The sequence below is a fragment of the Gymnodraco acuticeps genome, unplaced genomic scaffold (genome assembly GCF_902827175.1).
Source record: "Gymnodraco acuticeps unplaced genomic scaffold, fGymAcu1.1, whole genome shotgun sequence".
In the NCBI taxonomy this organism is placed as follows: domain Eukaryota; kingdom Metazoa; phylum Chordata; class Actinopteri; order Perciformes; family Bathydraconidae; genus Gymnodraco; species Gymnodraco acuticeps.
In genome coordinates, this window is record NW_022990949.1 from 25,001 (window position 1) to 47,227 (window position 22,227).

At 39.9% G+C, this 22,227-nt stretch overlaps 3 protein-coding genes across 3 annotated transcripts in view; 2 read left to right on the forward strand and 1 right to left on the reverse strand.

Annotated features, from left to right (window-relative positions):
* Positions 1–5,057, reverse strand: part of LOC117558684 (SH3 domain-binding protein 5-like) — a 21,890-nt gene extending 16,833 nt beyond the window's left edge. The window contains exons 1-2 of the mRNA XM_034235028.1: positions 4,672–5,057; positions 4,059–4,121 (exon numbers count right to left, since the gene is read on the reverse strand). Of these exons, the coding sequence (XP_034090919.1) occupies positions 4,059–4,121; positions 4,672–4,767 (159 nt within the window). The 5' untranslated portion in view covers positions 4,768–5,057. The remainder of the gene's footprint in view (positions 1–4,058; positions 4,122–4,671) is intronic.
* A 1,597-nt stretch (positions 5,058–6,654) lies between these two features.
* mturn (maturin, neural progenitor differentiation regulator homolog (Xenopus)) lies at positions 6,655–14,282 on the forward strand. The gene is made up of 3 exons (XM_034235041.1): positions 6,655–7,196; positions 10,772–10,894; positions 12,606–14,282. Exons 1-3 carry the CDS (start codon positions 7,038–7,040, stop codon positions 12,711–12,713), a joined length of 390 nt encoding a protein of 129 aa, XP_034090932.1. The 5' UTR covers positions 6,655–7,037; the 3' UTR covers positions 12,714–14,282.
* An 875-nt stretch (positions 14,283–15,157) lies between these two features.
* LOC117558690 (E3 ubiquitin-protein ligase znrf2-like) lies at positions 15,158–21,846 on the forward strand. Its single transcript, XM_034235040.1, has 4 exons — positions 15,158–15,882; positions 17,896–17,991; positions 19,821–19,926; positions 20,923–21,846. The coding sequence occupies exons 1-4, from the start codon at positions 15,561–15,563 to the stop codon at positions 20,978–20,980; spliced, it is 582 nt and encodes a 193-aa protein (XP_034090931.1). The 5' UTR covers positions 15,158–15,560; the 3' UTR covers positions 20,981–21,846.
* The last annotated feature ends 381 nt before the right edge of the window (positions 21,847–22,227 follow it).

The following is a 22,227-nucleotide window of genomic DNA, read 5'->3' on the forward strand; positions in this document are numbered from 1 at the left end:
TTCGTGTCCGGGACTCTCACGGTATCTGCTGCAACAGCTGTTTTATAGAAGGAAAACCTCCTTCACTTCATGAAATGGCTGCAGCATCAGGAGGCAGCGGGACGTATACTCCGCCTCTGAGAAGTGCAGCACCAGCGCGCCGAGAGCGGTGCCTTTTTACGCACCGCCTTCGCTGTGTTTACCTTCATCAGAACAGTTTAAGAGTGACTGCAGGCTGCTACGTGTTAACCACACACACCTCTACACACATCTCTACACACATCAAACTGCCCGATTACTCCCCCTTTTATTAGTTTTATGAAGGAGATGTCCAGTCACCAAGGCGCATGATGTGTGTGTGTGAGTGTAGTACTCTGCTCAGCTCAGCTCTGTGTGTTCGGTGTGTTTGTGTCTGTCCGACACCGGCATTTGTTTTCAAATGACCATGAACAGTAATTTACACACAAAATCCCAAAATAAATTAGTTTAATCTTAATCTCGATGTAGTGCTAAATGCTGTCGGACATGCACCGGAACGAATGACACCATCATAATATCTTCTGAAAACAAATGTCAGTGTCACACACACACACACACACACACACACACACACACACACACACACACACACACACACACACACACACACACACACACACACACACACACACACACACACACACACACACACACACACACACACACACACACTCTGGCGACCGGACATCTCCTTCATAATGCGCCTTCTCCTCGTTTTCCCAGCATTCACTGGATTATCCGTAAATCGTAAACAAAACCAAAACGTTGATTTATCTGTTTTCCCGTTTTGGTTTAAAAACTGAATAACGTTGGTTTTTTGGTTTTCCGAAAAACCAAAAAACGACACTGGTTCTTTTTTAAACGTTAATATGTTTTGGATGCATATTGTTCTAGTATTTGTTCAGGCTGTTACATACAATTAGCCTCTGTTGCTACCTGCTGGTGGTGAGTAAATATTAAAATCAGTTAAAATTGACAACCGGTCCGCGACTTTTTTTTTAATGCATCTGCCGGTCCTTGGCACAATAAAGGTTTGGAACCCCTGCCGTAGATGTCTGGACTGTTAGCACACATGTGAAGTTTGAGCACTTTTTGAACATTTTCATAGGAGTCTCTCTCTTCTCTCTCTCTTCTCTCTCTCTCCACTCTAGCTGTGACATCACGCACTCTAGTTAATGTTAAAATCTGAAGAAAACCTCTTTAACAAGGTCTGAACAATGTTTAATATCTCTAAAAGTAAGAATCAGATTTAAAAGTTGTTTTACCCGAATAATTTCAGAAAGATGTGTAACATTTTAAAGTTGGAATGAGGTTTCTGAGTGAAAGTGTGAATGAACAGTTAGCAGTTGAAGTCGCATGAAGATTTGTTGAAGTTGAAGATTTTCTCCATTGACTTCAATGTTTACAAATGTGATGTATTATGGGATGTATCTCTGGAATTATGAAAGTTATGAATGAGAAAAGTAATAGCCATCGATTCCCGACCGAGCTGAACGTTTTGATGTTTGAACGGAGTTTCTGCGATGTTCAATGCGGGAGGAGAAGCGCGGCAAAATACCGGCAGAATAATAAACTTTTCGTCCGTAGAATAACAGTTATGCTGTTAAATAATAATTATACATTTATTTTACACGACTTTCCAAACCAAGTTACGATCTGCTTAACAAAAAAACTAAAAAGAAAACAAGTAGAAGATAATTTAAAGGACAAAATTGTTGATATTTGGTCCATGTTTGTTTAAGGATAAAAACTATTATCTTAATAACAGAAAAAGCTTGTATGTTATCAATACGATACGCCCTTGACTGCCTTTGGGTGACGCCCTGTGTTGATCATGCATCCTTAATTAAAATGATTCCTCTCAAAACTGGTGAAATGTGGGCTTTTTTTGCATATGTGGTTCGAGAATTGGTTCAAGAAGCAGAGCTGATTTGGTGAAAAGGGGCATGAGTTTGTATGTGTTGTAATTTACAGTCAGGCCAGTTTAAAAGGCACAAGCACCTGCATCCTGTAAAAAAGACGGAAGAGAGGGAAAAGGAGAGGGCGCTACAGGAAGCACACTTCCTGTTCCTGCGTTGAAATGGTGACGCAGCATGCAGGCAGGGACGTATATTCATATTCACATTAAGCTGTGTCATGTTTAAGTTGAAATGCTCTCTGGTACCATTATTTAATACTTGCCTGGTATTTAATTTGCATAAATACGTTATAGGAATTACAGCATATTTTGTTAGTGAAACTGTGCTTTTGGTCTATATGTCCATTTTTTCTTTCTCAAATGACACTTTTGTGAGTTGTTTACATTACCCTCTACCAAAGTGTGCCTCTTATAGGCTATGCACACACACGCCGAGAGGATTATAATGGGTCATTTTCACCATGGGCGTATGTGCTTCTGTAGGTGATGCACACAGTCTTTAACTCTAGCAGACAAGATGTTCTCTCTCTGGCATGAGAGGTTTATCATTTTGTTGGCAGAGTCGGTAACCTCATGGATTTAACCTCATTGCCTCAGCTTGTCCTGAATCCTCTGGATCGACTGTACACTCCTTAATGAACTCCAGACTCTGCAGGAAGACATTCTGCCAGCAGCACTTTCACATTCCTTAGCTCGCCACTTTTATTCTGCCTCAATCACCTTCTTTCTTTCTGATTATGCTGGGTAAATACTTAGAAAAAGTTACACAACTGATGCTTCAAAATGTAACCGAAGCAGTGGAAGAAATGTAAAATGTCCCCCCGAAAAGAAAGAGAACAGCGGTTAAATCCTTCATAGATAGGTAAACTTTATAATTATTTGGTTTTAGCATGGAACGCATGAATATGGCAACATTGAGCTGTGGATTTGTATTGTATCCTGTCCCTTTCTGACTGTTGTAACATTTATTCCAGCTCTGGTTTATGGCAAACGGACATGAGTGATGTCTAATGAGAAACAGAAGGGGCCTACTTTGAGGCAAAGAAAAACTAAAGCAGGCATCTGGAATGTTTTTACTTTTGCTGAACAGTAACCCTCCTAGTTAAAGTTTGGAAAACAGTGAGCGCTGTAAAAACAAAACAAAAGATCTCTCTTTCTCTGGTTCCCTATTTTACAGCCCCTTTAATGTGTTTGTAAAGGAAGGCTGATGCATTTGGGATTTAGATTACTCCAAATGTGCCATTCAAATATTTTGTTAAACATTTAGAGCACAGTTGTAGCACTTAGTGGTGGAAAGTAATAAAATACATCTACTCAAGTATTTAAGTCAGAATTTGAGGAACTTGTACTTTACCTGAGTCTTTTAATGATATGTAACTTACAAATACGTTTACTACATTTTTAGCAGCCAATATTGTACTTTCCTTCATAGTTTGGCAGCTTCAGTTACTTTATAGATTTAGATTATTAGTAAAATCAAACTATAAATGAACTAATAAGTAAACATTTACAATATTATTACATTTTAGGTGAAGAAATCCAGAAACCATATATGAGGTCATTCAAATTAGCTCCAAATGTACATATTGTGATAAAAACATGAATGCCATCAATAATCATAATCCAATAATGTACTTATTTGATTCTGGGCCATTATGAATAACGAGTACTTTTACTTTTGTAATTGAAGTCTATTTAATGGCAGTACTTTTACTTATAACAGAGAATTATTACAATTCAGTGTTGCTACTTTTACTTAATTAAGTACAAGATCTGAGTACTTCCTCCCCCACTGCTTACAGTTCATACAGTACAGTGCAGCGCAGTGTGTTATTAAGGAGGATCGACAGTCACTGCTTCAGTTTTTCCACATTTTCCCAGAGAAGCAGCTCCCTCTTTTAGAACATTTCCGTGTTTGCAAGTGTAAACTGTTTCCCTGCAATGACCTCGTTGCTAGGGCCAGGATATCAGGCTTATTTCAAGTAAGACTTTATGTTGGAAAGTGAGACGTAATGGCTCCTTGAGATGAGTGTTTATGCAGACAAGCCATGACTGGAAGGTGTTTACCCCAGCAGGGAGAGTCGCTGATGATAGAGGCAATCGCGTTGGTGTTTAGTCTTACCTCAAGTTCACTTTCCCAGCGATTAATGTCATCTGTGGACTGGTTCAACTTCTCCAATTCTTCCTGGGGGGGGGGGGGGGGGGGGGGAGAGAGAATGGTTAACACAGACCCTGAGTGTAGAAGTTACTCTGTGATTTCTGTTTACTAGTGTGTGTGTGTGTGTGTGTGTGTGTGTGTGTGTGTGTGTGTGTGTGTGTGTGTGTGTGTGTGTGTGTGTGTGTGTGTGTGTGTGTGTGTGTGTGTGTGTGTGTGTGTGTGTGTGTGTGTGTGTGTGTGTGTGTGTTTCTAGAAAGTGTTAAAGGGAAAACTACTCTTAATTTAATCTATCGAAGATTATATTAGATTTTATGGCATGACTGAACGGAACATTGCATTAGTTAAGAGTGAATTATTTTTAAGTGCAATGCTTTTATGCTTGTATTGCAATAAAGTAGAACTATTGAACTTTTTAAAGTATTTATATATTTTTACTAAATAAGTAAATATATAATAACATATTTTTAACAATATTTAACACAACTTGACTACTTTTCACCGGCTTCCCATTTGTATCTCCATGTCACTTTCACTGGAGGCAATATCTGGATTCCATTTACTTATTTTCTAACCTCACCTGGATTCTTGGATCTACTTCTTCCTCCTCGGGACATTGCGATTCCTCCTCCTCCTCCTCCTCCTCACAGTTATTCCCATTTTGTAAAGGATCCATTTTCAGGGTTTCTGGAGATTTATTTTGGGTGATAGAAAATGTGGGTCTTCACTGTGAACAAAGCGCGACCCCGGGGTGCTGGACAGCAGGGTCGTCCAGCGGTGATCCTCCCTCTCTAACCTTTAAACTGAGCGCAGTGCATGGTGCATGGTGCAGGCTTTGTTCAGGTTCAGTTAAAGGGGGGTGAGAGTCCGCAGTCTGCCCGCAGTGTGTGCGCAGAGGAGCGCGTCTGACCGCTGGGAGAACCGACACTCACTGTGGAGGAGCACAACCTCAGGGAGAGGCGGCACTGTGGACACGAAAGTAAACCTGAAGTAAACTCACTGAAATGATGAATGACACTACTTCTGGTGTGGACTTTCAAAATAAAAGCATGTTTGGGTTGGCAGCAGACTTGCATGTCAGAAATTGGGCAGGCTATGACATGATAATATATCAAAATCTGTTTAGGGTTGTTAATGCGCTGATATACCAATCAGAGGGTTGGTGGTTCGATCCCAGCCCCAGCTGGTTAAACTAATGAAATACCCCAAATGGCTGCTTTAAGCATGTATATGTTCAGCTAAATAACAAAAGAAATACCTCTTAGATTTTTTTAAAACAAAGAAACAATGGATTCAAGGTATACAGTGTCAATGGTGTCAATACGTTTGGGGGATTTTCCTACTTTTAAGCCTGTTTCATGTCAATTCAGGAGATGAACCTTCCATTAACGAGACCTAATTGCATAATGTTGGCCACACAGGGCACGGATTTAGCATCAACACCAAACTGACACAAAGTGCATGCCTGTTTACTGTTTCAACCAGTTGTAAAAGGACATAACAATGAATCTATTTGATCATCACAATAAAAAAAATAGCCACATGCCGTCATGTTGATTCCTGTATTTAACAATCAATATGCAGGGTTTAATACTTTAATCATAATTTGCAATCAGCATATTTAGAATTTAATATTGCTTGTTGTTGTACTAAAATACTTTCCATTTAGATAATGTTCTTTGGCTGTAATGTAGCTCTTTTGACGACCCAACTTTTCCCTAAATTAGGCTTTTATTTTGACAGGACAGACGCTCACATTTAAAGGTCCTATTGAAGGTAAATATCACGAGCTTTCTTGCCTGGAGTTGTGAGTTGGTTTCTCGCGCCCTCTGGTGGAGAGGAGCAGGCAGGGCAGACAGGAGCTGATGGGGGGGGGGCTTCATTCCTGTAAACACTGCTGTGTTTATTTTTGCTCCCTGTTGTGTTGACTCAAGATCATTAAAGGTGTTATGTGAAGTCCTTAAGGGTAAGACATGTTAATAGACTTTTTTTTATAGATTTCCCTTTTAACTCATTTTAATTTTGAAATGTATTTTATACTTATATTAAAATTGTATTTGTATTTGATGTATTCCTGTGGGGGGGGGGGGGGACTCTTATCTGAGGCCTGTGTTTCACTCTTATGGCTATTACTGCTTTAGTGATAAGTAAGTTTAAAAAAAAATGTTTTATCTGATCTTATCTTAAAATAATACATTCACATATTACATTTATTATTATTATTATTATTATTATTATTTTAGAGCTATTAAAAAAGACAATTTTCAGAGTGGATATTGGGAACATTTTATCGATTTTTTAATGAAAATTTCAAAAATATCACCAAGCAACTGGAGTTCAAAGTGTGGGCATATCAAAAGCTAGTAAAGCCAATAAGAATTTGACTTTGTAGCTAAAATTTAAAATCTATTTGTGATATTAGTGAACTGATCCTTTTGTGCCTCGTACATTATATGTATGTGTCTGCATATCACATAGCTCTATGCTTCTATAATGCATAATGTCAAACTGCCAATAGGATTCCTCCGGCATGCAGTCAGCTCAGCAGCAGGTTAGGTGACACAGTCAGTGAGTGTTGGCAGCCTCGCCTCGCTTATGGACGGCTGCCCGGCTCCACTGTTCGTCATCGCGTTTTTTCCAGCGTCCTCCTGCGTATGCATGTATGCGACCGACGGGCTGACTTCATAACGTGGGGAGATGAAGAGAGGAATGGGGCAGTGAGATCGGATGTGCACCAGAACTCGGTAGGCTATAAATTGCACCATCAGTGTTATTATTATCTTCACACCCGGGCCATGCAGACAGTGCGTAAAGAGGCGATGCGGTAGGTAGTGCAGGCTGCTGCTGATGCTGCTCTCCGATCAGCTGTTATTTTTGTCTTGAGCATCATCGCCGTGAAAGATCGAGATCAAGGGACACCACCACCGCAGAACCGGATAACAGAGGATGGAGTTCAAGCATCTGGTGGAGGCGGCGGAGAAGTGGTGCTCCGGTAACCCTTTCGACCTCATATTCGCCGAGGAGGACGACGAGAGGCGGCTGGACTTTTACGCAGAGCCCGGCGTCTCCTTCTACGTGCTGTGTCCCGGAGGCAACGACAGTTTCGTAAGTGTCTGCAGGGCCCTCACTCTATAGTGTGTGTGTGTGTGTGTGTGTTTTATTGTAGGTGTGTCGAGGGTGGGTTGGAGGTGGGGTTGTCTCGGTTTTGTTGATGGACATTGGAGAGCAGAGGAAGGCAAGGGGGGGGGGGGGGGTTTGGGCGATGATGTCATTTAAATTAGGAAGCACACCCACCCCTCTGTCGATGGTGTTTTTTCCTCCATTATAATCAACTGCGATAACCCTCTGAACCACAGCACCGTCATGCTAGCCAGGTTAGAGAAAACACCAGGCCTGTCACTTTCAAAATAAAAGCCCCTGCAGACCACCATGTTACATTTTGAGCACAAACAGGGCCTGTCAAATTCAAATAGAAAAATATATGTATGTGAGGGGATATATAGGTAGCTTATTCTGCTTTTCTCTAAACATTTATTTTAAATTACATGAATTTTTGAGTGGAGGCCAATGCTAGCTGTCAAACAACTCAAACTAATATTAAACTAGTGTGTCTCCATAGTTGTCCCACTAAATATGTAATTAAAGGTCGATGCTCTGTACACATAAAGTGAATTATTAACAAGGGATGCATTTTCACATCATTATTTTGAAGGAACTATTGCCAGACTTCTGCTCTGATCCAAATTATTCCAGTAAAACCACTATAAATGTCGCCAAAGAAGAAATAAAGTAAACAACCAAATGTAGATATGTGATGCTGTTCAGCTGTATAACCTTCTAACATGACGGTCTGAAATATGTCTCTCTAAATTCCCTACACTGGAATATAGTAGTAATAGCCAAACACATAGTTTTTTTGCCAAAACAGCCACATGCATAGGCCAAAGTAATACCAGGGACAGACTTAAGCACCTTAAATGTATACAATCCCCATAAATACAGACACAGTATGAACGATATGAGCTCAGCGTCTTCAGTAGTAGTACTTCTTGACACTATATATTGTATATTGAGCCATACACTCTAGACCAGCATGCTGCAGTGAGCCCTAAAGCCCCCGAGGCCGGACCCGCCCTGCTCCCCCTCCTCCTGCTCAGTGACATGGGCTCACAGGGCGTAGGGTTGAAGAGCAGATGGAGATGACCCAGGAGCCAGGGCGTCTGTTCACTCAATAACACATTATGTCACAGAGACGGTGTGTTGGGAGTCTGGACTGTCCTGCAGACAGAAGGAGCTTCCCATGGCTGCTGCTGGAGAAACATAGATGAGTGTAAATCCAGCTATTGTGTAATCAAACCATCCTAATGGGGATATCATTAGACACACACACACATATAAATAAATAAATACATTATGTGGTTGTCTCAACTTCATTTTCTATTTTCCGTCCTTTTATTTCACTCTATCCCAGACGACCCTTCATTTATTTCTGTTTAATGCATGTTAAATGCTGCAGCCCTGACACTAATGGACACTAATGGAAACACACACACACACACTATCACAGTTCTCTGTCTGCTGTGCACTCTCAAATCGGCGTGAATAACTTTGTCTCTCTGCAGGACTGTTAAGATTCAGTTATTCTCGCTGGATCATTACTGCGATCAGCAGGATGTTACACACGGTCACACACACAAACATTCACACACATGCACACACAGTACTCAATGTATGTTGATTTCCCCTCCAAACCCTCTACCGTCCTCTCACTGGAGGGCGCTGTGAGATCAGTCCCACCATTATAGCAGCTGCACATCATCACTGTTTTCCAGCTTTTTGATTTCCCTCAGGGCTTTGTAGTTTCAGTCATGGTCAGGTGATTCGGTGTTTAGCATCTGAAAAACAAGAACGGTTGTAAGATCTGCAGAGAGATTGGGTTTGGAACTGGAACTAACATCCCTGAGCAGGACAGGGCTCAATCTGTGGCCTGTTTGCAACACTGGGAAAGCAATGTCCCCTGCCTGGTCCACATGACTCTCACATGACTCCTAAAGCTATACCATGAAGGTGGGTCCCTTCATGTTATTAAAACTAAATTATTCATTTTAGTTTAAAATTCCATTCATTTACCCACTAATATTCATGACATTACGGGTTTTAATGGGATTTTAAGTAATTGATGCATAAATTAACATATTTTAACACATTAAGGCATTTTGATTTTTATGTTTGGCCAATTTAAAGGGGTTATCATCACATCACATCAATACATTGTACAATAAGATGATAAAGTGAACATTATTGAGGTCATGTCCTTTTCACAAAAGATAAGTAAAAAAGATCAAAACTAAACGGCACATGTTTCTAAATGATACGATAAGTTGATAGCGTAAATAAATTACAAATCAATGACACAACATAACTTGATTATTGTGACAGAGCTTGTTGTTGTCTTATTTGCGAAAATAACACTTAACTATTTGTATGATAGTTTAGGATTTCACGCTGATTTATTAACATATTATCTAGCAATCTGACCTAAAAAATCATCATATACTATATAAAGTCCTTATATCAGATTGATTCAGGAACTACTTATCATGCATGTTATTATTAGACAGCAAACAGGACTTTGTGTATCTGAGTGTAAAAAAAAAACCTTGAATGTTTTGTTAGTCTTTCCTGTCTACTGTATGTCCTTGAAAAACACATCTTCCTCTATATCTTGTTTAGTTGCTTTGTTCTTAGCTGTGCTGCACTTTCCTTGACCCAGCTTTACATATTTACTGGTGAAATCCTGAACGTTGTAGTCACTATACAGCTGGACTGTTGTATCTAGTGCAACAATATGACAGTGCAGATTGTTAGTTAATTCACTAATGTGATTACATGAAGGGAAACAGTCTTACCTTGAGATATTTAAGCTTTAAGATACTCTTCTTTCTTTTACCCAAATACATGTAATGTTTTCTCATATTGGTTTACCCTTATTATAGTTTAATCATTAAGCCCACTTGCATTAAAGAGGACATATTATGATTGAACATTTTCAGGCTTTTATTTGTATTTTGTGCCTCTATACTGTAACATTGCTCCATGCTTTAATGTTCAAAAAGCTCTTTATTTTTCTCAAACTTTCTGTATTGCAGTACCTCTTTTCACCCTCTGTCTGAAACCAGAGCCCAGTCTGCTCTGATTGGTTAGCTGGCTGGCTCTGTTGAGATTGGTCAACAGCTTAGAGATGTCCCGCTCCTTAGCCTATCACGTACAATGTGTTGGAGTGCTAGCCAATAGAAGTGCAAGTGTTACATATGGATGTCATTATGTTAAAGGAGTAAACAAAGGAGTCCAATCCAGAATAGGGAGAGAATCTGTGAAATGTCAGCATTTGCAGACCATTTTCATGCACAACAACCTTTACCACCAAGGGGTAGACCTAGGACCAGGTGGAGGGATTATATCTCTTCGCTGGCCTGGGAGCGCCTTGGGATCCCCCAGTCAGAGCTGGTTGATGTCGCCAGGGAAAAGAAAGTTTGGGGCTCTCTGCTGGAACTGCTACCCCCGCGACCCGACCACGGATAAGCGGGAGAAGATGGATGGATGGACAACCTTTATAACACACTGCAGGGAAGGGAAACCCCCAAAAAGCATAACAATATGTTCTCATCTTTTGTCTGCAGCACGTGTGGAGTGAGAGTGAGGACTGCCTTCCCTTCCTACAGTTGGCCCAGGACTACATCTCCTCCTGCGGGAAGAAGACTCTGCTGGAGGTGCTGGAGAAAGTCTTCACGTCCTTCAGGCCTGTAAGAAAACAAGAACGAGTGATGCTGTTGGGATTCACTGTTTTCTCTCTTTAACATGCTGCAACAACACACGCTGACCTCTGCTCGCTGTGTCTGTTAGAGCCCTGATACATTCTGTTCTCTCTGCTGCAGACAAAACATGTACAACCCCACCCACAGCTTGGACTTTTTATTGTTTCCTTCCATTATTATGGTCTTTTGTGAACTCTCGTCTTGACATTTAACGATAACACTATTACAGTTTCATACACATCAACAGTGTTGGGCAAGTTACTTCCAAAATGTAATATAGTACATATGACTTATTACTGTCCTTTTTAAGTAATAAGTTACATTACAATATTACTGTCTCTGAAATGTAATGAGTTACACTACTTTTATATTACTTTTGAGTTACTTTCACCAAAATAACCTCAAAATAATGGCTAGTTATTTTAAATGCTAAAATGTAGTTTAGTGCAGCTCATTATACATCCAGTGAAGGGCAATGTGGTATAGCATAACAACTGTGTAGGCCCTTAAGGCTACTAACAACTTTTATTACACGGCTTAGTTGAATACTCGATTCTGATTGTAAATTCTTAACATGTGACACGTTGTTAATACAGTATGACCAGTGTCAAGGACTATAATGAAGGTTGCTAAGGAGGATCAAGAAAGAGAAAGGAAAAGAGGTTAAAAGACGGAGCGCTGGACGTCAGATAAATCACCAGAAGAAGGCAGAGAGGAAGTAAACAATAACAGGAACAAGGAATGGGCTCTGTATTTTGTTTAGTATGGCCGTGTAATAAGTGGGATAATGTGCAGCGAGGCGGTCATTATGGGGAAAAGAACAGAAGGGGAAACAACAGGCTTACTAATCAATCCGCACAATTTTTCTCTGGTGTCGGAATGTCTCGCGATGTTACTGGATTCTTAAAAAATAAAACACCATTTAATTTCGGGTTAAAATGTGTTGTAACTGCGTTACTGAGAATTGTAATGGGTAGTATATGACCCACATGTCATTAGTAATGCGTTACATTACTTCGTTACAGCAAAAAGTATACATTACTGTAACTCCGTTACTTTTGTAACGAGTCACACCCAACACTGCACATCAATACTTAACATTCACACTAGATCTATTTTATGTGTTTTGTTAAGTTGCGTACTATAATTTCCCCACATTTTACAAACAACTTTCAAATCTAGAAAATCCCTTTTTAATTTGGTCATATGTAATGGTGGCGTATCCCACATAAGCATGTGTCTGTCGGAAGGTATAATCAATCGACTTTTTATCCAGTTTTAAGACTCATTTTGTGATACAATTACATTTTTGGGATTTAGTATGTGTTTGACAACATATTTCAACATGATAAAGGATTGTAGTCACAGGACTTTGTCACCAATTTGACCAAGCAGTAAGTTACAGCCAGAAAGCCCAAAGAAACACTGATTTTGAATGTGAAATAGCTTCATTCAGTGTTTTCACAAATTTGTAATCACTGTTGTTTTTTGATGGTAGACCAAACTCTGTCTATAATTATTATTATTATTATTATACAAATTACACACACACACACGCACACACACACCCACACACACACCCACACACACACACACACACACACACACACACACACACACACACACACACACACACACACACACACACACACACACCTCTTTAAGTTACAACCTTCTCCTTCCTCCCCTGTCACTGTAGCTGCTGGGTCTGCCAGACATAGAGGACGACAGTTTTGAGCACTACCACGCTGACATGGAGGGGGAACCGGGGCCGGACCACCAGCAGATGGGGGTCAGCCAGCAGTGATGAAACCCCGAGACGAGGCCTGCAGCTGGGTCAGAGCTGCTCCGAAGCTCTGGGCCTCAACTCATCAGCCCAAAACACTTACACTCTAATCCAAACACACACATACTGACGGCCAACTTGCTAAAAATGCACCACCATGTTCTTGAATGTCAGTGGCTTTGCTTTCCAAAGAGTGCACTCTGTTGCACTATATTGACCCCCCCCCAAACACACACACACACACACACACACACACACACACACACACACACATTGGGGCTACGTGAGCAGTAGCCACGTACAATGCAAGTTGTATCATAAATCATGATCATTCACCATCTGGTTAGTTAAAGTTCTTTATTCAATATTACATCAGCCTCAGCTGGGTTTGTTATGCAGAAAAACAGAAAGATGTTACCGCAATACACACACACACATACACACACACACACACACACACACACACACACACACACACACACACACACACACACACACTTCCCCCGTGACTTTGGAGATGAATGTGACCGATAACCTACTTTCTCTGCCAGTCTGTTGACACAGAGGATACACGAGAGCTAGCTGAAAAAACGAACGGGCGAAAAACTGACAGTTTGTGGCTACGTGAGGCAACTGCAGTGACGCAGATTTAGAGAAAGAAAATAATAAAAAAAGAGGGGGAGAGGAGGAAGGAGGGGAAGTTTTACACTTCAAACAAGACGACACTGAGAAAACTGAAAAGTTGACTTAAATTAAATGTGTTCTGTCAACAGATCTCACATAACTGCGTTGACCTAATACATTTAAGGCAACGTTTCCTTTTTTTCAGTGAACTTAGGGATGTATAGCTGTGATGTAGATTCAGATGGGGCAGCTCTAAAACTAGTTTTAAATACATGGTTAAAATTGTCGCATAGATTACAGTAAAAAAAAGCATTTTTACACCATGTGGAAATCAAAGTGTGCGGCTTGACAGTAGCATGGATAATTTCTTGAGGTTTCTTAATGTTTCAAAGGCAGTGCACCTCAAAGAGTCACGTAATGAGGACGTTTTTAATCAATGTTACTATCATATGACCATCACAACAAAGGCCCATGCTGCAGCTTAAGCCCTTCCCCGGGCTCATTGTCACATGACACCCTTATGTCCTGTAGTCTTCCTGCTTGTTCACAGTGTGCCCTTCTTTCTTAGCACAGTTATAATGACTTCCCAAATCTAGCCACAATTTTGTTTTGGCGTGTGTTGTTTTTGAATTTATCGGCTCCTTTTACAAGGTTTTCTCTTAAAGCATAAAGTGCACACCTAATTCCCTAAATGATATCACATGGGGGGAGATAATATTTGTTGCCTGCCACCTTCTGCCTGCCCTGTTATCTCTTATCTCAGTGTGTTGTTGTATGTCACATCCAGCGCAACGCTTCCTCGCCTTTCAAGCACACATGCAAGACTGTTTTCAGAGATTCATCTTTAGCCTGTTTTCTTTGGCTTGTAAATGTTGTCCTTTTTTATTTGAATGTGTCACCATGCAGTGCATATTTTGTTTGTCCTCCGATGTATGTGGAATTGTTCAATAAACCGTGTGAACAGAGTGTTCCTCGAGCATGTTTCTTTATTTACACAAGTTAATGGAAGACAAAGTGCCAAACATGTAGGGCAGGCTTTTGGTATCACAGCGGGCTGGTGACCTGCTGCTCTGCCAACAGCCCGCTGGTGTTGCTGGGATTGACGTCACGCGCCACCTGACGCTCACCGTCAGGGCTGCGTCAAGCTGGAGACGGGTTACTGCAGACAGGAATTTACAGGAAGGCCTTCAAAGTAAAAGCACACATTGTATCTGCTAAAAAGGTGGTGGCTTTACTACTTACAAAAGCAAAATACTGGACTACCAAACTGTAGCCTATTGAAGATTTGTATCTATATCTGCAGAGGACTTTTAAAAGACACACATCATATACAACAATATTTTACACATCTCTAATAGTGGAATAAGTCCTTGTGCAATTCATGTTATAGTTTGTTAATTTTAGATGAACTGACCATTAAATGTTCCACTTTTTGTGAGAATAATCAGACAACCCTCAAAAATGTCAGTCACATTCAGTCAGAGCACAAAGGGGCAACAGGAAAACAGAATATTTAAAATCCTTTGTGACAATTTATTTTAGTGTTAAAGACTCGTAAAAGGGGAATTAAAAGAGACCATTTCCTCAGTGAGCGCAGTAGGCCTATTCCTTTTGTTTGAGAAACTAGTAGGAAGTAGTTTATGGTTTTAAATAATACACTGATGTATTATTTGATGTATGATATTTTAAAAACATGGAATTTATTTCACTATAACTTTTACAGTTTGTAAACATGTTTTGCACAAGTGGTGTGTTCACTGCTTTTACTTTGAAGGCCAGTGTATAATGTCCCGGTTAACTGCGTGTAGTTTGACGGAGCTGCTTCACTGGGGGAGGAGGGCAATCCCTGCTTTTATTTTTCTTTCCAGACGGCCACAGTTGAGCACAAAAACAAACTTGAACCAGACGAACTGTGGGACACTTGCTCTGATGCGCTCGTCTGAAGTGGAGCAACTGAAGGCTTTTATCTGAAGACATTTTTTCCATTGTTGGAAGAAAAAAGGGAAGGGCTCTGCTAAGAAAAAAAAACAACCATTTGGAAATTAAGTTATGCGTAAGTGATTGCGCATTTTACGCACAAGGCTCAACGTGAAACTTTAACATGTTGGATCACCTCGCCTTTGTTGTTGTGCACATACTCGGCTTTATTTCCTTTGTTGCTGTCAGTCTTTCAGAAGTCATCATGTCTCGTGGCTAAACACTTTAAATCGCACACACAACCTGAGGAGGTGAGACTGACAAAGCATGGGTGCCAAACAGAGCAACCCGGTATTTGATGGCAGAACTCGGGCTTATTCCAGCTCTGATCTCCCATCTGGAAACTCCAGCGGAGGAGGCAGAATCGCTGGGTTTAGGTACACTAATGGACCAGATGGCCCTCGGATCCGATACACAGGGCCAACCAGCTCCGGACTCAGTATTCCGACCAGTGGCAGGTCAGGGTCGCATGTTCTCAATCAGAGCCTCGATGGCCCGGATGGTGACGAGGAAGGCGAGCTGTCTCCGGAGGGCCACAGGTTGCTGGTCGGCTCTCTACCGGCTCACCTGTCCCCTCGCCTGCTGGGAGGTAAGATTGGACCGAATATCGATTAGAAATTTGTATTATTCTGGGACTATCGATTGATATAATCTGCTGAGATCAAAACTCCACAAAGAGTCGTGCAGACGAATCAGTTTGATATTTTTGTTTACCAAAGATTTGCCTAAAAGTTTATTGAAAATAAGTCTGAAAAAAGCAATACAAAAAAAGAACGAATATGACTGAATAACAAACAATTGTCGACTATAAGAGAGGGCAGCTCTAGACAAAGTCCTAACAGTGACTCCACAATGTACAAACAAAGCCATCACAGTGATACCATTTGCTACTCAGTGCCTTTATGATACTTTCTGATTTCCTTGTTTCCTTATTGTTCCTGAAGTACACTGTATGTGTTACAGCAAGTAGAAACACAATAGTGATGGGAATCCAACTAACTAGTTGTTTAATTATCAATTAATCTTGGGGTTATGGTTTATAACTATAGTTTGGTTTAACAAAATGTCAGAAAATATTGCGAAAAAGGCCATGCCATTTTCTCAAAGGCCATGATGATGTTTTTAAATGTCTTGTGTTGACAGTTCAAAACCCACAGACCCTCAGATGAATGTGGTATACAGAAAAAGAGAAGAGCAAGGATATCTGTTCTCTTTGGTACACTTTGTTCTTATCTTCCCCAACGGCCATTTTTTTCCACACATCTTAACTGTAATTTTTAATTTCATGGCACTCAGTATTAGTTCAGAGTCAACATGTAAGTTCATGTAGGATATCATACATTTTTGTGACAAGATGTCTTAATAATATATATATCCATCACAATTGCTGTCAAAATCACTTAGTATTTTTCCATTTGACATATGATACCAGGCATATGGTAATAGCAGTCTGATGACTGAGCCCTTTGTTTAGCACCTCTGCACTTTTATTGAAGCCACAGGTGGTTCAGCTGTACTGTACGTTACTCTATTCTCTGTCTAGCAAAAACTGGCCTGTTTTTCACTGAGAAGGAAGAGTGCATTATGTAGGTCAGCAGATAAGAGCTTCCTGCTGGTTACACATTGCCTGACACACACACACACACACACACACACACACACACACACACACACACACACACACACACACACACACACACACACACACACACACACACACACAACACACACACACACACACACACACACACACACACACACACACACACACACACACACACACACACACAGACTTCCTGAATCTGCAAGTCTAGCTGTTTCTCAACTGGTGTTGTGTCTCTAGACCAGACCACAACACAAAATAAGACTAATACGGTTACAGCACTCCAGCATCCATATAATTTGTTATCAACAAACACTTCTTAACTAAATATCTCACAAGTGTTTACTGAATCCTTAAATCAGTTCTCGTAAATGCTCCAGTTTCCTTGTTTCATAACGTGGTCAATAAATCTACATCTGAATACTCCCCTTCCTTTTGATCACTGGCCACAGGTAATTTCCCTAACGAGGAAGTATAATCATTAATAAGATCATCAGTAACCTTTGCTCCTCAGAGTCTTGTGATTGAGACCCTGCAGGCCTGTCATTGTGTCCGAAAACAAATGACTCAAACATGAGGTTCACATCAGGCAACGAGATAACACATTTGTTGTCCCCTATCTTGACTGAGGGGATACAATGGCAAATAGGAGGCTAGTTTATCTCAGGTCAAGCAGCTCCTGGCCTATAAAGCTTTGTGTATGTGGGTTCAATTATGAATAGATTGTTCATTTGAATATTAAGACCTCTCTCCAGGAAATGTTTGCACTTAGTTTATAACCAGGATGATTTTATGATTAGGTAAGCAGATTGTAACTGATTACTTAAAGCAGACGGTTAGATATTTAGTGCCTGGAGGTATGAGGTCATGCAGGTCTGCGTAAGATCAATCCTATCCACAACTGTCCCACGCTCTCTCTCTCTGTTGTTTACATATCAATAAAAACGTATCGGACACATCTGGGTGCTCATGGTCTTGTCTTTGTGTTTTCCTCCACAGGATTCCACTGTCCTGTTTGCTCCAAGTTTATGGCGTCGGATGAAATAGAGAAACACCTGCTCATGTGTTTCAGCAAAACACGGCTCACCTACAACAGTAAGGAACTAAGTGGGAAAGTGCAAGAGGTCATGGGGGAGTCGTAAAGTGGAAGGAGCTGGTGTTGGCACAGCTAATTATGTGCATATTTTATTTTATAAAAATAGACATGCAAAAGAGCACATGCAAGTGAACAGTCAGAGTGGTAAAGAATGACACCAGGACTGTAGATGTCCATTATTATGATCCTTTACTTAAATTGAAGTTGCAGTACTACAATGTTAATATACTCAATTTCAACTCATGCAAGTACTTCTGATGGAGGCTAATTGCCTTTTTCAGAGTTAAAACAATTCCAGGTCAATTTAGGCTGAAAGCAAAAGTCCCGAGTCTTTTTCCTCCATATATTGTTTTATTTAAAAGATTAACAATGGGCTGAAAAAACCCTCGATATACAGTATTTTACAGGGAAACCAATAAAAAAAATGGTGGAAAAGTCAACATGCATTTAAATAATAGATATGTTTGTTTTCTCTTCTTGTGACCCCTCGTATTTATCTTTAAATCCCCCACTTCAGGAACCACTGATGATCTTATTTGATCTTAATATTTATTTTTACATATTTGAACACATTACTTTGGGAGTTGTATTAATGGTTCAAGTGGTTGACATGGACCTCTAACTACTTTATTTTCTGTTGGGTAGTTCAACCAATTACAATACAACATTTTTTATAGAATTATCAGATGTTTTAAAAAGAAATGTAAACTATTTTACTTCAACTGTATAGTATAGTTGAAGGTAGACGGGTTGACATGCAGCAAGTTAGTGGACATGGTGGGATAGTCTTGTTAACGTAAAATATTAACTTTACAAGGTAACTATTAACTATAGCTGTCAAATAAATGTATTGAAGGAGAAAGGACGGTATGTACCTCTGTAATGCAATGAAGTAAAAGTACTGTATAAGGCTGCATAGAGTAGAGCTACAAGTTCCTGAATTAATCACTTACTTCCATAAAAAGCGTATTTATCTACTCTGCTGCACTGCCATTTGCTTCCCTTCTCCAAATACAATGCTATGTCTTATTATTTATTTTACTGGATCATGAAGAAATAATAATTGACAAAGTCTTGAAATAAAAGCGTGTAGGTAAACTTGTAAAAATGTAAAAACAACACATCTCCCACAAAATTGCACCTGCAAGATGTTAGAGTGCAGCAAGAAAATATGCAGCTGTGTATTGACACACCCCGTCAGTGTGCTCACACATTTTCATGTGCACACACAGGAAAGGCACACATCTTGTCTGCATACATTCACAAGTCAGTCACCACACACACACACTCTCTGCAAGTAGAGACATTTCAGGCTTCACAGTGGAGCAACATGCATGTTACTGATAAATGCAGTACATGCCGCTCACAGACTGCACAGTGTTTCCTAGCTTACCACAGGCATACAGAAGTGTTTTTTAAAGTCTACCTTACCTCTCCTGCATGAGTCATTTTTAACATGTTTGCATGAAGAAGCTAAAAACAGTCACTCCTTTGCTTCAGGTGTTGACACTAAGGCCGGTCATAGCTAAATATTCACATAAACATGTGACACCAAAGTATATTGAACACACCAAATATACCATAAGAGAAAAGTATAATAAAAAGTGAAAATACGTTCTAAATATTACAATCTATTCCCACTAGTGACTGCATATTTAATCACCACAACACTAACAGTGATACCAGTGTTCATGTGGGCACAGACAGACATTCTGGTACCAAAGGTTAAACAGATGGTTGTGCAAGATTATGTTACTGAAACATCTGATGCGTGATTTGGTGTGCGAGGAAGCTCTTTTTCTCAGTCTGTCCGTATTGTCTTGCTCAGAGGACATCCTGTCCAGAGACTCTGGGGAATGTGCCATCTGTTTAGACGAGATGGAGCTGGGAGAAACCATCGCCAGGCTGCCCTGCCTCTGCATCTACCATAAAAGGTAGCTCACACACACACACACACACACACACACACACACGCATAAATAAGCAGATTGTGGTTGGGAATAGGTTGACAAATGCACCAACTGTAAAACAAATCATGACTACCAGAGCTTCATTGATAGCATACAAACATGAGAGTGGTGAGGTGACTAATCTCCCACTGAATAGTCGCTTAGAGTTAGGCTCATCACTTTGATTTTGAAGTATAAAGTCTGTACTGAAGTTATAGTTTAGCGATGTTTCATAATGGGAAAAAACAATAACTAAAACGGGACCAACTGGTCAACAGAATATGTGTGAACCTAGCCCATCCTCTTTGCCTTTTCTACAAACCCTGACAACAGGTGTTCTAAATACAAAAAACCACTCCCATGTTACTATTGCCGGAAGTGACCAATTACGAATGTGTGCTACCAAATGATACTAAAAAACAATAAACAGAGGCTAACTAAGCATTTTCGGCTCCAACAAGTGGTATGAGTCTTTTGGAGAAAAACAAGCGTATTTCCAAAAATATTAAACTATTAGTTAAGCAAGAATGCACTCTGTTGGAGCTATTTTTTACTTTTGTGCAAGGCACTGACATACATCTTTTAATTAAAAAATACCAAAGGTAAAATACAGGTGGATAGAGAAGCATTGTTTCAAGAAAAGGTTGTAGTTCAATTAATACAATAACTGAAAATATGCACCAGCATGTGTCTTGAGAACCAGAACGACTTGAATATAAGTATTATTTATTTATCTCAAGTAATAATTTAACATTTGACAGATTATTTATTCACTAGGATATTTAAAAAAAAATGTTGGAATATTCTTAAGAATCAAAAGTAAATTGCGCTTTGAAAGAATGTATATTAAATGACAAATTAATTCCAATTCTGGGCAGAAATACACAACACATATCACAATACAATCTTGTCAGGCCTAGTATGTATTTTTTCACTTATTATAATCACACAAGACACAAACCTCTCCCGTTTGTGTTTCAGGTGTATAGACGAGTGGTTTGAGGTGAATCGCTCGTGCCCGGAGCATCCCTCCGACTAGGAGCTGCAGGAGTCCAGTTTCAGTCTCCTGTGCCCTGACCTCAACCCAACACTGTCTGTTCAGCCGAGCTTCTGCGCTCCTCAGGGATTGTTAGACATTAATGTGCACAGGATTTTTCATAATTGCCTCGTGGAACAGCAATGGACTTTGGATATTTTCCTCTAGACGTCGTGGGACGTTCAAAGAACCACTGGTGGAGTCGTTTTGGCTCCAGAAAATATGTGAATGTTCCTAATGCCACCTGCTGGCATAAAGTGGGTTCATGCATACTTGGATCTGAACTTTTTTTCACTGAACAGGGTGTGGTTTTATAGCAGAGAGGACTTGTATAACCAACCTGGTGCAAGAGGTATGTCTCTTTTCAGCAGAGACTTGTGACGAGAGACTGTTCAAACTTGATCTGAAGGCTGAAGTTGTGCAATGTGAAAAAACAGCCATTCAGAATTTAAAGAATGCCGTTGTCAGCTTTAAGGGATGATTACAGTGTTGATGGTATTTAGAAAACAGATCGTAATTTTATTGTGAAGATGGCGAAATCATTTCTCGTTAAACAATCAAGTGTCCTAGACCAAAATAGACTAACGCTGAGTAGTCTAAATTTGTCAATCATTCGTCCATTCAGAACCACAGTAAACGTGATTGTGTAGTTGCGTGGTGGAAATAAAGATAAAACATATCTAATGTTGATTTATACTCTAAGGAGTGCCATAATATGCTGCTATGTCATAGACTGGAATGTTTTTCATATAACCTTTAAATGTTTGTCCGTTGTACTTTCTATTTGTACTGTAATGAATTGCACAACAATACATGTTTTGTCTTTGTGTCTCTGTACTCTATATACTATTAAATATTTTAATAATTTATCTACATGTAATGGTAATGAGTTATCCCGCGAACAGATGCATTTTCACCGAGATGAATGGAAATAGGAGGAAGATGCAGAAGGGAAATGAGACAATCATTTCTTTTTTTAAAGATATACATTTTTAGGGTCTATACTTCCGGAAATAATGTTTACACAGACAGTCAACAGTTTGAAGACATGAAATCATGAAAGAATTTCTACTTCATCTTTAAACTTTAAAAATGTTAAACCAAGACAGCTGATCTCTCCATTTCTATCACTGAGAGACGGCAGTGAAGATAAGTGATGACTGAAGTGAGCATGTTGGGGATAAACAGGATCATGTGTCCTGTTTGTCTGAGGAATGTTCAGCTTTTAATTTACTTAAGGTGCTGCAGAG